The sequence below is a fragment of the Halichoeres trimaculatus genome, unplaced genomic scaffold (genome assembly GCF_033239565.1).
Source record: "Halichoeres trimaculatus isolate MK-OKI-2021-1 unplaced genomic scaffold, fHalTri1.1 fHalTri1_scaffold_20, whole genome shotgun sequence".
NCBI lineage: Eukaryota > Metazoa > Chordata > Actinopteri > Labriformes > Labridae > Halichoeres > Halichoeres trimaculatus.
The window spans coordinates 18560608-18577043 of NW_027437198.1; the positions used below are offsets into that span (position 1 = coordinate 18560608).

Genomic DNA, 16436 nt, shown 5'->3' on the forward strand with positions numbered 1-16436 from the left:
AGGATTTGGCAAGAATATACAAAACTGCAAACATATTCGATTGTTTCTGTGACAACCAACCTTGGACTGCATCTATTTTTTGTTAAATTAGAACAAACAGAAAATAGATTTGGCTCAGTTGTCCCAGAACTGCATAAAAATCTGTAGCTATGAGTCCCAGACAGAGTCTGTCTCTGTAACTGAGGTCCTAATCGTGAGATTTTTTTTTTTTCATTCTTGCTCATTCCAGTGCTTACAACTTTCAAGTCTTGTCTGATCAGAGAGTTAAGTAATAGTTGTGATGACTTCAAAACCTTCCCTTTTTTCTGACAGTGAGTTACAGGCTCTTTTTTTGGAGTGCCCTGAGATTTAAGACATTAATATATAATCATTGTTATTTTTGATGTACAGGTGATAACAGGATCTGACATGGATCAGTTTCTTCAGCATGTTGATCCAAACAGCAATCTTCTCTTGGCTTAAATCCACAGCCTTCTCCCTTGTTTTATTTATTTTTTTCTTCTATTCAAACCCCTCTGATCTCTCTTTTCTCTTTGCCTTTTTTTCATGCATAAACCCCTTTAACGTTTTATAATTCTCCAAATGTTGCATTTTCTTGCTTAATATCCAGCATTAACCATGTCAAAGCATTGCACAACAATATTCTTTTCCATTAAGAGCAATCTCAGAGCAGTCTATAAACACCCAGGGCTCAAAGCACAGCTCCGTTTGGGTGTCTAATGTGCAAGAAGTGAAATGAAAATACAACAAAGTCTCTATTGCTTCACAATAGAAAGCCTCAGCGGGAGCTTCCCTCCGAGTCCAGGATTATCATACAAATGACAGCCTTTTGTCCTTTGAACAATCTTTTATTGGATGTCGCCTCCACATTTTCTTTCACTCAATTTTTGTCTAAGTCTACTCTTTACCATCTTTCTCCCTGACGCTCCAACTCCCCGAGACTTCCCCTTAATTCCGTCTGTCAGGCCTTAATCTCCAAGGGCCGATGTAGAACATGATCCATCAGTAATGTCAATATTCAAACCAGACTTGCTGTGACTTCATGATAGAGCATACCAGAGTCCTTAAGTGAGTCTTTGGAAGCCCGTGGAAAGTTCAGTCATATCATTTATGATAGTTTAGAAAAGATGATGGAAAACTCTGAAGGATTGTTGAATGTGTGCATTTATTATGCATCGTTTCTGCAGAGCCAGAGCTGGCAGAGGGGGAATACAAATACCTGGTGTGTTGAGAAAAACTGTTCTGTGAAAAGGTGATTGTATCAGCTTTGAGCCTGGGGGAGAGAAAAGGGATAATAAGCGAGCATGACAACCTCATGGCTTCTGTCATGAGAAAAAGTGTGAGTGTCGCAGCCAAATAATGTGGCTGGTAAACAGGTAACGTGAAGCTGCCCTTTAAAACATACAGTTGCTAATTGATATTAACCTGACACTGCAGGGTTAGGCTAACAGACTAAAGCTTCCGGCCTGACAAATATCCTTCTCTAATAACTGAGCTCCAAAAACCAACACGCTAATTAAAATTGGCAAAGACTAAAGGTTACCAGTAGGCCTGAGTATTCAGGATTGGACTGCACTGAGCTAGTGAGGATAAAGGGCTTATATGAAGCCTGAGCATAACTCTGCTGAAAGGATATGTATACACAGAGCGAGGTGAACATGAACCCCCACGCTCTGTTTTCAGTACAGAGAAGATTTAACCTGAAAGCAGAGTGAGACACTTCAGTTTGCTCAAACGGAGCTCATTTAGAGTTTATTACATTTGACACCTCATTCCTTGTACTACAGTTGCTCACGTGTCCTTTGGCAAAGTGAAGAGCAGGGGTGCCCAAATTATTTTCAGTGAAGGGCCAAAAACGAATCAGGGTGGAGGGTTATGGGCCAAAATTAAACATTCATGTTGCAGTGCATGATATTAAGTATGACTATAGCATAATTGTGCAAAATAAATACTCATGAAAGTAATTTTGAAAAAAACAACAACACTTTTCTTTACTGTATTTCACAGCATGAAACTACTAAATATCCATATGACAGAGATACTAGGCCTATGCCTTAAAGGTCCCATATTATGCTCATTTTCTGCATTTTAATATGGATCATTGATGTCTTCCTGAAATGGTAGTAACATGTTTTGCTCCAAAAAGCCAATGAATCAAGCACAGCAGCATTTTTTTTCAGGCTCTCATAGCCCCTCTGTTCAGAGCGGTCTGATTTAGTGGGCATGGTCTTTATATGTAAATGAGCCACCTCTGATACCGCCCCGCTCTTCTGCCTCACTGAGAGCGGCGCCATGAGCTCCGAGTGCACAATGTTTAGAAAACAGCAAAGTGTGTTTACTGTAACATTACAGGCTAAAACAACAGGCTAACCACAGCTAAAGTTAGCATATTGAAGCTAACACGGAGACAGGGGGGACACTGAGGAAAAGCTCTTACATCTGCTCCACAGCACACAGCATTTAAAATACTCACATTTCCAGGGTCTGAGGTTTGTTGGTGGATGGTTGGTATGCGCCTGGATTCAGGGCCACTCTTTTCGCTAGCCCTCTGTTGTACTGTCCAAAGTTGGAAAAGCAGTTGGCCATGAAGTGACTAACACACACATGCACAGTTTAACTGTGATTTTTGCATGATATGGGACCTTTAAAAGACATTTAATGCAATATAACCTGGACAACATGGGACACAGCATGCTCCTATGAGACCAAAATAGTGCATGTTCTATCCTTTAGAATGAGAAGTAGTAATGAAACTGGACACCTGCTTTAGATTTTTTCCCCTATAAATGACTACTGTATTTACATTAATTTACAAAGATTTTACTCTTTTAAAACAGTGACTTTCCACCTACATATTAGTAGGGATGGGTACCTTTCACATTTGAAACGATACGGTACCAATGCCTGGTACCTGGCAGTCAGTATCGGTACTCAACGGTACCATTTTTGGTACTTTTTTGTATTCATGTGGTAAAAAATATCAATTTGTTTAATAATAAAATCTAAACTTTTTTCAATTTAACACATTTATTCTTCAATATATAACCTTATGATGCTGTGTTCATGTCCAGAATGGAAAATCACCTACTCTCCTACTCTCTCACAGTCATAAAGATGCATATAAGTTATCTAAACATGGTACCTTTTGATTTTTCGTGAATCTGTACCTAGTACTTTTGACAGAATTTGGTCGGTACCTATAAAAGTACCTAATTCGGCCCACATATCACGCATACTGCTGTGGAATCAATTTCTGTAAAGAAGTATTCAACTAGTTTTAAACTTGCTCTTGTCAGAATGCAACTGTCTCATACGCTCCATCCCAGCCATGACCCTAAATCCTTTCACTCTCTGGTCATGGACTTCCTTATTTGAGCTGATAGGACTAGCGCCACCCTACTCCCATTGTAACACAGTGTTAATTTGTGGTCAGGAAAGGAAGTGCAATAATAAGTAGATAATGAATGAGAAATCCAGGCTGCTGGCAGTGGAAAATAATAATAATAATGATTACAAATTTATACATAATAAAAATTCAAACATGGGCAGAGGGCCAAAAAAAAATCACTGGCAGGCGAACATTGGCCTGTGGGCCCCCAATTGGACAGCCCTGGTGAAAATGATGTTAAATACATCTACAGTAAAAAGATACGGACAGAAATTGGACATGTGTTTTAGCTTTATTTCAGGTGTGATCCTGGTCATGGTAAAAACCCACGGGCCTTACATTGACCACACAGAAAACTATGAACTGAAACCTGTATCCAGCCTTTTTGTTGCATGTACACTTCAGAGCCTTCCTACCATGGATACTGTCACAGCCGTGCAGCTGACTAGCATGTGTCTGAGCACTTCTGGGGCTCTTGCAGTGTTCAGTGTTGCTAAAAGGCCTCATGTCACCAGCGTGGGGGCAGCCAGCTGCTGTGCCACGCTGTTGTTGAGAATCACAAACCCCTTTTACCAAATTGTGTTAGCTTAATACACAGCAGGATTTTCAAATCCGTTCAGCCCCAGAGACACCAGGACGGAAGGATGAGAAGATTCCTCTCGTGTTTCACTCTTTCAGCAATGCATGTCATCGAAGATGGCTTTAAACAGATTGATATCTTCAGATTCGATCATATGTTAAATGTCTGCGCACATCTGAGGCTAATGAAATCTGAAGGGACAGAGATAGAATGTCATTGGCTGGCTTTTGATAGAGTTGTGCATCAAAGGCATATTTCATTTCACGCTGGAGGAAGGATGGAGTAGGAGGGTGGGGCGTTGTAAGTAAATCATGGGGCTGTATTCGTGTGAATCAAACAGCAAAGAAGAGCTGTTTGTGTTCTGTTCTTCTATCATCTTAACAAAAGAGACTACGTGAATGTGTGGACAGATCCACCCAGAGGCAGTAAAAAATGAATGATGTGTTCAGGAAAGGATGAGGCAAGTCTCGCTTACGTCAGGGAGCAAGGAAGGAGAAATGGTTGGTGCATTTCCGCTGATGATGTATGGAAAGTTTGAATCCATGGGAACCAAAGGGATGGTCCAGGAAATGGCTCTGAGTGCAGGCAGGGGTTCACACTTACTTACTGTCACTACACTGAGGGGTACGCTGATCATCTCATTCAATTTCCTCACTGTGCTTAGTTTAAAGGGGCTGTGAGGAGTTTTGAAAGTGACCTTTTAAAAAGGCTCCCATTTATATGTCTGATTTTAATCCACACTTAAAATGAGATTATCAGAGCCAATATTGCTGGTTATAAGTTTTTTTAAATTGCTACTTCTTAGCTTCCAGTTTGGGTCCTGATTGATTTACGGCACATCTAGGTCTCTACGACAACACCATGCCGGCTGACAAAGTTTGGTTGAGAGAAGAGATAAAACACAGATATTTGTGTTTTTCTCACCATGAAACGATTTCTGTGATTAATTTTGTAGTGATGGTGGACACAGGAGCCTAACTGTGAGACAGAAAAAGTAAAGAGGTGCAGAAGAAAGCTAAACAAGAGAGTGATACAGCCCATGCTAAAGGCTAATTAGCCTTTAGCTCGAGCTGTATTACTTCATAACACAGAGGCTAAGCTGTTTGTAATAATGTATATTCCAACCCACAGTCAGCAGTTATTCTGCAGTGGTCTGATCAAACTTGAGAGTCTATCAATAAAATGAAGAGTGAGGTTATGTTAGCTCTTCCTTGGGTTGATGACTGGCAGGACATAGCTAACAAGGGCTTACTAACATTACACATTAGGGACATGTCTTAGTGCACTGGGCTGTAAGGGGCGCTAAATATAAAAGGCTACTAAACTACAAACAAACCGACATTGTGTACTTGAGCACTGGGCTGACAATGTTGCTAGCATACAGCTCGCTTGATGTTACATTTCAAACCGTAGCACTATGTAACTGTACTGATAAGTCCCTTACCTCAGTGCATTGTATCCAGTAAAAAAGTTGTCTTGAACATAGAAAATTTGTTTCAATCTGATCTCCATTTAATTCCAAAACATATACATTGCCTCACAAAAAGTAATTTACGACAATGTGTGGAGACTCCGGGCCACAAGGTGGCGAGGAAGTGCAATTAAAACAGATCCTCCTCACAGCATCTTTAAGGTGGATTACAGAGATCACTGTTATAAATCTTACATATTTATACATATGTTAAAGGAACTTGTCCAAGACAGCACTTTTCTTTTTCAGCCCCCAGCCATGATCAAGTTATTAGGCATTAATCTGCTGTTTCACAGAAGTGCTAGAATTTCATGGTTTGATGAAAAAAAAAAAAAAAAAAAAAATCAAACCCTTATTAACTGATTCCTCAGTCAGCGTGAGCCTGTTTATCGTCAGCTCTTCAAAAGAAAACCGTGCCTTTTGACAAGAGAGACCGATCTTTACGTAGCAGTCATGTGTTCCCTCTTTCTTTTTCCTCACCTGCCATTAACACAGTGGTGTGTAATGGTTGTTTTTTCTGGGTCAGGGACAAGCTGTTCTGTCAACCATTGGTTGGATGAAGGAGAACACACCTTGCCTCAGTTAAGCTGAGAGAGCAGCCCCATGGTGATGTGCAATTTATTTGCCTTTTGTTATCCTGCTGAATTTCTCCTGCTTTCCTTTGTGATGTGTAGCTTTTCTGCTTTTTCTAGTTTTATCTCATTCTATAAGTTGTGCTCTATTTTCCTCACAGAATCCTGCAGACATCCGTGGATTATGGTCATTATAATGCCCCCTAAGAATAGCTGTTCAGCATCTTTTTTGGAAAATGACATTTTCACTGGTATCCGTCTGGTTATTATACTCCTGTTTATCTTGTATTTTTTTGTCAAGTGAAAAAAAAATGCGAGGACATTCATTTTCCCACAGTGGTCCACATAAGAAGATGCATACCCAGCTGACTAGATTATTAACCATTAGTCTTTTTTGAACACACAGCTGCAAAATCATTCTGTTGTGATATAAAGCCACTGCACTTTTGAACAGTACATCTAACTTCAGAAATTCCTAGATGGCTCAGTTAAGTTAACAGAATCAGAATATCCCCATGGAGTTTGAGTTAAGCATACGGGTGTAGCTAAGCAGAATGGTGTCAGTGGGTAACTGCATCACAAAGTAAGCAAAAGATGAGACAGAATGATATGAATCCCCTAAAACCTGCTGAAACCAAATTAAGGATGTCAAGCTCGTGCTTGAGTCTCATGCCTATCCGTTATGAGGAGCTGAAGTTTGATTTATACATGTAGGATCAGTTTGAAAACAAAAAGGCACCTATTGTTGGGCCTGTCGTCGTAGTAACTCAGGGTAAATGGTACAATAATGATGATGATGATTCGACATTGCACGTCTTCTTAGCCTAAAAATAACTCTTTAAGTCACAGAATAAAGAGGACCAAGGGGAAGGGTGAAAACACATCTCTTAGAAACGAGACCCCATTCGATTCCCGCTACGTGATCACCCCTAGTCACTCACTAGCTGTGTCATTGGCAAAGCGACTGTTAATTCACTTCAAACCAAGCTCCAGAAAAACCAATTAATGTCAGATCAGGGTCACAGATTCACAGCAAACAGACTTCACTTCTATGTACAGCATTACATGAATGATCAGACAGGAAAGCTATGGTGAGTGAATGTTACATCATTTAGAAGATATATTATGTAGCTTCTGAATACTGTAACGTGTGTTTATCTTAGTTTATAGTATGTAGCTAATGTAGCTCATGAATGCAGCTTAGCTGTCTCATCATTCTGTCTAATCATTCATGAAATGCAGCGCATTGTAGTGAAGTCCATTAGCTGTGAATTTGTCTCCCTGGTCTGACATCTGTATAGCTATTAATAGCTTTAGCTGTCGCTATAGCAGCATTAGCTAGATCTTTATAACGGGGAATTTGAAATACAACAGTTCAAAACATGACTAATATTACGTGGAGTAGCAAATGATTGGATATCTGTTAAAAAATTATATCAATATGACATTCATCATACCCTTTGGTTTCAAGTGAGGTCCTGGTTTGTCTTTATTTCAAGGGGCTGTGTAGCCCTTCCCTTTCACAAGATACCAAGGGCTGAGAGGTAAAGCAAGGGCTAAGGAGTAGATTTGGGGTTAGCCCTTGGTAAATTGTCTTCCACATTGTCATGGTTTCAGACCATACTTAAGAATAGTTATTAAACATTCAACTGAAATGTGATTAATCAGGTTTCAGAAATGAATTTCAGAAAACAATCAATGTGCAAAAAAAAAGTAGTCCATTCAATGTTACAAAATCCTAACTTTGTGGGTTGATTTTTTTTCCCCTGTTCATCATGTTACTTTTTCCTCACTGGGTTATTCTGAATTGTGTGCAGAGCTTGTGATGAACTGATGCTGTACTATCGCGCACATACAGTATAGATTTGGGTTCTTTAGTCTCTTTCACTGTGTCATTAGACAGCCAGTGCTGTGTCATTATAGAGCAAAGGCATGGGTGGAAGCAGCGGGAGAACAAGGTTCATCTCTCTATTTTTCTCTCTGAGATCCTCCTCCGCATGTCCCCCTCTGTCTTTCTGTCAGTCTGTCTGGGCCTATTTAACTGTCTGTATTTTTGTCTGCTCTCTCTGTCACACTTCAACTCTCAGAGTGTACATGCTAATGTGAAAATGCAAATTGTGTCCCCAGGCTGGGGTTTGAAATGTTATGCCATGCCCCTCTTTATTCATGTCCTATTATTTCCAGCGGTTAAAGCTGCTGTGTTTGCTTTATTAAGGTCCATGTGAGATTTCTAATCCTTGACTCAAACTGAATATTTTGGCAAACCTACATCTTGGAAAGGGGGTCAGGTACAGAGAAAAAGAGGGGACCTCTAAGGGGCTTTTCTTGTAGTGAATCTTCTTTAGTGTATCGAGGGTACACTTAAGGGTCGTTCCTTAATCCAAACACATATTTTCTGTGCCTCAGTGCCCCAAAGCATCCCTGTCAAAAGTAATCTAATCATTTATTTCCCCTTTGATTTTGGAGAGCCTTAAGGGTCTGCTTTGTGGCCATTGCCCAGGGGAGCTGTTGTGATGTGCTTGTGTGTCTTCTGTTTTGAAATAATGCTTTTTATGAGTTTAATGTGTTTTTCTCCCACATCCTCCCATCAGATTAAAGATCCAGACTCTCAATCTATCCTTCAGCTCAACTCTTTATTGAGCTATATTTCCACTTTACTTTTCATCCTCGGTTGTACACTCATGTGGAAAGCTTTCGTTTGGAGAAACACATCAAAGGGAAAATGACCTCTGAAATTATCTTTCTCCTGTGTTGCTGTTTCTCTTTGCAGAGCCTGAAGAGGCTTTAAACACTCTGATAAATGGGGAGCTACACGGATGGCTGAATTAAGGAACATATGTCAACTTTAGTGCCTTTGGTAAATAAAAACAGGTAGTTAAAAAAACGGGAGAACTGCCTAAAAAAGACGCATCAGTGTCATCGCAGCGAATGAAAATGCGCTGCTTGATAGATTGGGTTGTAAACGACATTAACGTGGGGAAAAAAAATCATTTTTTAGTTTGCTATGAGGGTAGTAATTAAAAACCTATTACATTGGAGTGCTTGCCACTTACTAACACAGATGCACACCGAAAAAGGAAATTACTGTTGAGATCTCAGTCATGAGTCCTTAAAGAGGGGTTATCGTGTGATTTTGGCCTTAATTATGTTCCTCTGGTACCCCTGTAGTAGGTTTACATAATTTACAGGTCAAAACAATCCCTACGTTTCTCACTCTGGTGTTTAAAAAGACACATTTCAGCCTGACAAACACTTCTTTTTAGCTGCTGTCTCTTTAAGACGCCCTACTCCACAACCCCCATTCCCTGTGATTGGCTAGCTCTCTGTAGGCCTGTTTGGAAAAGAGCTATTGCTGCATTCCATTTGTACTCGGAAGTAGGAATTTCTAAGTCCCGAGTGGGAACGCCCAACTGGAACGTGTACCCCCACCCCCCAGACGTTGGTGTTTGAAGCCTGCCCCTCTAATGTGTCTTTGACCAGCTAATAGATGCTTGCACGATGACCTCATCATTTCACAAGGCTAATGAAGGTCTTGCGATGTTTTTTTTTTTAAGCAGAGTGTTTTGAGAAGTTTAAAAATAGATGGCATTTCATCCAGCAGTGTTACTTAATATTGTGTTTAAATTATGGTAAAGCAGAATACCCCTTCTTTAAAGCCTCACTTAATACGTTTTGAAGAACACATTTTTGGGGTGTTTTAAAGACAGAGGCAACCATATTAATATCAATGCTCAAAAAGTTCATTCAAATGATATTAATTGAATGAAGTTAATTGAAAGTCAACCACCTGTCATTACAGCAGTTGTGTTTCATCTATAGAATTATGGTCTGCAGAAGACTGCAGCCCAACCTGTGTGCTGTTTCTTACTAATTGGCTGAGCTGACCAGCATCCTCTGTGGCAAATATAACTCATACAATCCAACCTTAAAAAAAAAAAAGAAAAAAAAAGAAAAGAAAAAAAAAAAGAAATATCCCTTTAAGATGGAAATAAATGGTTAGGCTTCTTCATGAATGGGTCCGAATTCTTTGGTGCTTAATAAGCGGAGAAGCGCGTATTCACGAGATGTGAGTTATGAATTCATCAGAGCAAGTACCCTGTCATTTGGAACCCATTCACGTCAGGTTTCCACCCTTTGGTTCATCACTTCAGATGTGTGCTTCATGATTGTAAAGTTACAAAAGGGGGCTGATATGTAAAAGCACCAGGGGATATACTGTATACCTCTTTGTAGTGTGAGAGGACATTCATCTTGATTGCATCAGTAATGCTATGAAGTTGCACTATCTGATGTTTTTTTCTTCTCCTCATTGATGTACACAAATCTGATGTAAGTGCACACTGATAATATTGGATAAAAGATTTGCTTTCATGATCTTTGCCACTGTAAAGCATGGAATCAAATATTTATATTTTTTTATTTCTTGCTAGAATTGTCTTAGACTTCATACAAGCCACATTGTCCTGGCAAGTCCAGGAAATTTTAATATTTTAAGATATCAAAGACAGAATTGGGGCACAATTGATAGAAAAGAAAAGAAAAGAAAAGAAAAGAAAAGAAAAGAAAAGAAAAGAAAAGAAAAGACTAATGGGGTAAGAACAATTTGCTGGTCAAGTTTTTAAAACTGAAATTCAAGACACCTCGCCAGACTATTTTTTAAAATCTAATTGGCACTTTTATTTTATTCATTACACACGAATCAGGGTTAATTTTTGGCTTCTGGTTTCTTGAAATGAAATAAAAACACGTAGTCTTGGGTTTTTAGATGGAAGGAGGAAGGTTTTATCAAACTTTCATGTCAACTGAGTCATGCAAAGCAGCAAACTTTTACAATAGCCTTCAATTGGATTCTAATATTTGTAGCATATCTAACAGAAATTTGCTGCCCCTTTGTTCACTGGTGCATAAAATATTTGTCTCTCTGAAGCTTTTAACATTTGAAACCAATTTGGATCCCCTCAGTTTTGATTTGGACTCTTGAAAAGAAAAAGTTTCTGAAAACGCAATTTAATTATTTTTGAAAGAGAAGTGAGTAAGTTAATGCCATTACAGAGATTTTTTTTTTCCCTAAATGATGACTTTTCCTTCCCGTTGGGTTAAATACTATTTCTGACACTGGTTTCCTTTACTAAGTGCCACCAAGGTACTGCCTGTTCTGCTCTGTGCATGAAATAACTCATGCAGTCATATGGTCGATTGATTCTGTGCAACACTCAATAACTCTCTAATCAGAAGGTACAGCTACACACCGCTGTGCCCCCCTGGGGATCTGTGTGTGTACGTGTGTGTGTGTGCATCTTCTTCTGTTTCCCACCATGCCTGCAAAATCCTTATTGTGAGCAGTCTGTTCTGAGCAAAGGGAGCTGACAACAAGCTGGAGCGAGCTATCGGCTTCGATGGCTGAACACACTTCACAAGTATGTGTTTGCTCACATCTGCTCATGAGGGAGGGAGGGGGTAGACAACGAATCCCAAGTTGCCATAGCAACAAAGAGGAAACTTACCCCCCACCCCCCCAAACATTGCTGGGAAAGTGTGGCGTAGGTTTTGATGTGTGTCTCTGTGTCTCTGACCATGTGGGGTGAGTGTATAGCGTCATGCTAGGAACCCTGGGAGGACCCCCCCACCCCTTTGACATAAACACACGCACACATACACAAACATACACACAGCATCTCTTCCTCTTCCTGCAGACAGGAGAATAGATTGCAGTGTTCTGCCTCTCTTTCATCCGTCTGTGTGTTGTGAGGAGACCACCAGCGAGCAAGGCCGGGGGTTTTCATCCGCGACCTGAGTCATCCACTTGTCCCTCCATAGGATGAAAGGAGAGCTACTGAGAATTCTCCCCGAAGGTGGTCAGGCAGGAAATACAGTCACCCCAGTCTGTCTGGCTGTCTTTACACCATGTAAGAGCTGTCTGGAGTGGCTTTCTTTGTCATATTCATTATGCCTCTCCATGTGCATCCATGTCAGACGGGCGTTTGAATGGCCTAATAATCCTAATGACCACGCTGCTGTCCTGTATTTTAGGCCTGTGTGTGTACAGTAACTGTGAGTTGGTGTGTGTGTGTGTCCTTCTAACAGGAGGGTGCCAGAATAGAAAGGCAGAAAGAGCAGTAATTATGGCCTCCCATGTTCAGCAGAAACATCACAGGGAAGTAATTTGTTGCTCTATATTTAATCAGTGGAGATAACGAGACTGACTGCAGCTGTCTGCCTATGGGCTAGTGGACACGCAGGAACACCATTTCCTCAAAAAACCCATTAGTCTTTAATGCACCCTGGTTCAGTATCCTATTTTCATACTTTCCACTGTTCAGGTAATTATTATCACTCTTTATATCCAATTTGGTCAACTGTGCACATTTTTCCACACCTTTAATTATTTCCCTTTAACTCAGCAGGCCTCTTGTCCCCTCCGTTCTATCTCCTGGCTGAAAAAGACCATTCCAATCCTCCAAACACCTGCTACACCCCCCTCTTCCTCCTTCCCCCTCGTACCTTTCTTACTTCTTTATCTCTTTTTTGTCTATGCCTGTGTCTCCGTCCCTCTCTTAGGGTGCAGGTAGAATTCTTTGTGAATGAGAACACTTTCAAGGAGCGCCTCAAGCTGTTCTTCATCAAAAACCAAAGATCCAGTGAGTTGCATTTGTTTGGGATCACATTTTCTCTGTTTGTAATGGGCTGGGTAAATTTCTTGTCTGCTGCCTGCTTTCTTTCCACCTTAGTTCCTCTCATTTTCTGATCCACGAGACTTGTTTTTTTAGACCTGTGATGTGCTGTCATTGTTGCCCTGCATTTCATCACCTGATTTTTTTTTCTTGTCTATGATTTGTGACTGTGATGTCTTTGTAGCAGTTGAAATAATATGTAAACTTATGGATATCATACTTTATTTTTTTGCATGTGTAAATAAAATTAAATATTTTATCAAGAGTCAAACTCAGAGTGGGTATAAATAATTGCTTGGAGTTTATTTTATACTTAAAAGTGGAAGAAAGAAAACTTTAATGCTCTGTGATGACTTTATAAGTGAAATAGTCTCTTGCCTGTTCATAATCAACAATTTAAAAAAAAAAGGTTATCAGTGCCAAACTTGATTGTTTCTTCATGTTAACTCTCAGTTTCCATGGTCAACCCAACCACAGAATCCATTCACAGCCTGCAGACCAACAGCCTCTTTGATTACTCTGCACTGGCTGGCAAACTTTAGCAGTTAGCACCAAGACCTGACCTTTTCTCTGATGAAAACCATTTTCTCTAACTGGTTGTAATGGCAGAAACTAAAGCAGGACTGGCAAAAAGAAAGAGGACATAAGAGCAGAAGACAGCGAAACAAAAGAGTGATAGAGCACAAGCTAAAGGCTAAAACAGGCTAAGCTGTTTGTGACAATGTTCATTCAAACCCACATGCAGCAGTTATTCTGCAGTGGTCTGTTCAAACTTGAGAGTCTATCAATAAAATGAAGAGTGAGGTTATGTTAGCTCTGCTTGGTAGATGACTGGTAGGGCATAACCAGGATTCACTAATGTTACATGTAACAAACATGTCTTAGAACGCCAGGCTGTGAGTGACACTAAATATAGCCAGCTACTTAACTATTGTACAAATTGAGTTTACAAAATTTGCTTGTTGTCATGTTTAAACTACGCTACGCTAGTAGCGCAATGTCACACCAAATAAATTCACTCCCTCGTCGCTTTATATCCTGCTCAAAGTTGTCTTGTACAAAAAAAAAGTGGTGTAAAGAAATTCTGGTCATCCATACAGTCATGTAGTGGTTGATAGTGCTCATGGGAAGCGGAGTCTTTTTTTGTCAAATATTTATTGAATTTCCAATTTGAATTTTTCATTTATGAGGTGGGTACAGAAAAAGAAAAAAACACTACTGAGCCCAGATAGTCATAGCAGCACCTTTAAAGTTTATACTATTGTCAACTGTCCCACAAACTTTTTTTTTCCCATTTAAAAAAACTGAGGTCACATGAGGTCATATTATTTTAAAGGTCACAGACACAATAAAATGTTCATAACTTTTCTTCTTTTTACCCAGAAAACCATTTTCCAGTAAAGATATGATAGATAATCTTCAAACTGTCTCAGGGTCATAATAAAGGTGTTTTAGGTGTAATTTTAAAGATCAAGTCCATAGATTGCTTTGCTTCTGTCAAGCAACATAATCTGACAGAGCTTGGTGTGTATTAGATCATGCAATAGTAACGTTTAAATGAATCAAATCAAAGTTTGAATACAATTTTTTCCTTAGAGATGCTGCTCATTTTGTTCATTGGTATCAGCAGTCCTCTGTTTGTATTGCAGGTCTGCGTGTGCGAATGTTTAACTTTGCTCTGAAAGTGCTGAGCTGCCTCCTCTACATCGTCAGAGTCTTGTTGGACAACCCGCAAGAGGGACGACAGGACTGGTGAGACAAATGGTGATAACATGATCTTAATGAGGTGAACCAATGTGTCTTGGACTGTGGAGGCCTGATAGCAGACACGAGTACAACAGGTCAATAGATGAGATAATGGTGTGTGTGTGTGTGTGCAGAGTAACCAGTAACAGGATTGGGTGGGAGATGATGGTGTTGGTGATGCAATCAGCCAAGCTTTCTGATCTTTAGGCTGAAGGTGAGGCAGGTTTTAGTGAGAGATGCTGGAAGAAAAAAAAGTTGCTTTCAGTGGCTTTGTTTGTTTGTTTGTTTTCCCCTCGGCAGTGTGACTGGAGTGAATTGTACCAAACAAAACACATCATCCCGCCCCTGGAGTGAGTTTGATTGGTAAGTATGTGGATCTTTTTGTCAGCAGTGACAGCTCCACCCTGCAGAAAAAGGAGCATGAAACTGCGCCACCTGAGAGACTCGCAGCCTCAACTCCCGCGCAGTGGTTGGAAATGTTTTATAACCCGATCAATGCAACTTCACTTAACTAGTTCAATTCACCATGCCTGTATGGAGCATATTAGATCCACATGCATTTGTCACAATCCAACTGTATGGATTATCTGTCAACATAATATGTATGTAGTGCCTGTGCTGCCTAATCAACAGCGATCTGGTGGAGATAAAGCACGTAATATACAACAGCAGAGAGATGGAGAAAAACCAGGAAGTATATCTAGACCAGAGGCGATGCTGTGGCTCCCGCTCGGGGACCTATTGATCTAATGGTGGCTGGTGACACTGGCTAACTGGCTCCACATGAATAAGGAGCCTGACAGCGAGAGCTCAGGAAGGGGATGGGCTGCCTCCTGTTTCAAGCATCAGACTCATATGAGCAAAACAGGGAACAGGCAGGCAAGCAGCCATGATAAGCCCCAGGGTGTCTTTACAAAAAATGAGCCCTTTTTTTTCCACAAATGCCAGTAAATTCTCTATTAGATGGTGTAAACATAACTTTTCACTTACATTATGAGCACTTAGGCAGATGATAACTGCTCTGTTGTTCAGTTGTAAAAAGCATAATTAAATTTGATAAAGTGACACGAACAGTGATAATGGTCCAAGTTGAGTGGGCAGAAAATAATTTCAATATTACGTCCATTAAATGTGCTCCATCTAATTTTTGTCTTATTTTTTGCAACACTTCTAACTTCCACTCCCTGATCTGTCTTTCTTCTGTAGGAAGCTGATCATCTGGGTGGATAGGCCCCTCCCGCTGTGGTCACTGCAGGTCAGATACATCGGTACTTTCCTGTGTACAGAAACATTGTTTTGCGTTCCTTGCATTGGTTCATCAGCGTTCATAGTTTCACATCATTTCAAGACCGTACACTGCAAAAAAACTGAAATCTCATCAAGTGTTTTTGTTTTATTTTCAGTAGAAAATGTCTCTTTAATTTTATACTGTGTTCCATTTGTACTCGGAAGTCGGAATTTCCGGATTCAGAGTGGAAACTCCCCCCAAGGTCAGAATTTCTGACAAAATCGGAGCATTCACACCACCCCCGAGTTCCCAGTAGGAAATTCCGAGTTCAGGGGTTAACAGTAATTAAGCTCCTTTATATTATTTTTATTGTAGACTGACTAGTGTTTGTCACAAAAAATCAGCCATACATATAGTATTATTCAATGTTTATATACAGAATTACAGCTTTAATGGCAAATTTTTCCGACTTAGAAACTGGAACGCTAAATTCAGAGATGATGTCACTCCCACTCCATACTTCCCAGTTCAGAGTACAAATGGAACGCAGCATTAATATGGGCCACATTCACCTGACCAGTCCAGAAAATCATCTTATTTCAAGTTATTTAAAGACTAAAATGAGGTCTGAATTGCTGTAACAAGTTAAAAAATATCTGCCATTTTTTTCCATTAAGACATTTTTAGGGATGCATGATATTGGAATTTTGCCGATATCCGATATGCCGATATATCAAAATCCCTTTTGGCCAATACCGATAATCACAAGTTTGTTTGTTT

At 40.0% G+C, this 16436-nt stretch overlaps 1 protein-coding gene across 2 annotated transcripts in view; it reads left to right on the top strand.

The window, feature by feature from the left end:
- Positions 1-16436, top strand: part of kcnt2b (potassium sodium-activated channel subfamily T member 2b) — a 49919-nt gene that overhangs the window by 3066 nt on the left and 30417 nt on the right. For both annotated transcript variants that reach the window (XM_074696538.1, XM_074696539.1), the window contains exons 2-5: positions 12570-12649; positions 14332-14434; positions 14729-14791; positions 15635-15683. In XM_074696538.1, the coding sequence (XP_074552639.1) occupies positions 12570-12649; positions 14332-14434; positions 14729-14791; positions 15635-15683 (295 nt within the window). The remainder of the gene's footprint in view (positions 1-12569; positions 12650-14331; positions 14435-14728; positions 14792-15634; positions 15684-16436) is intronic.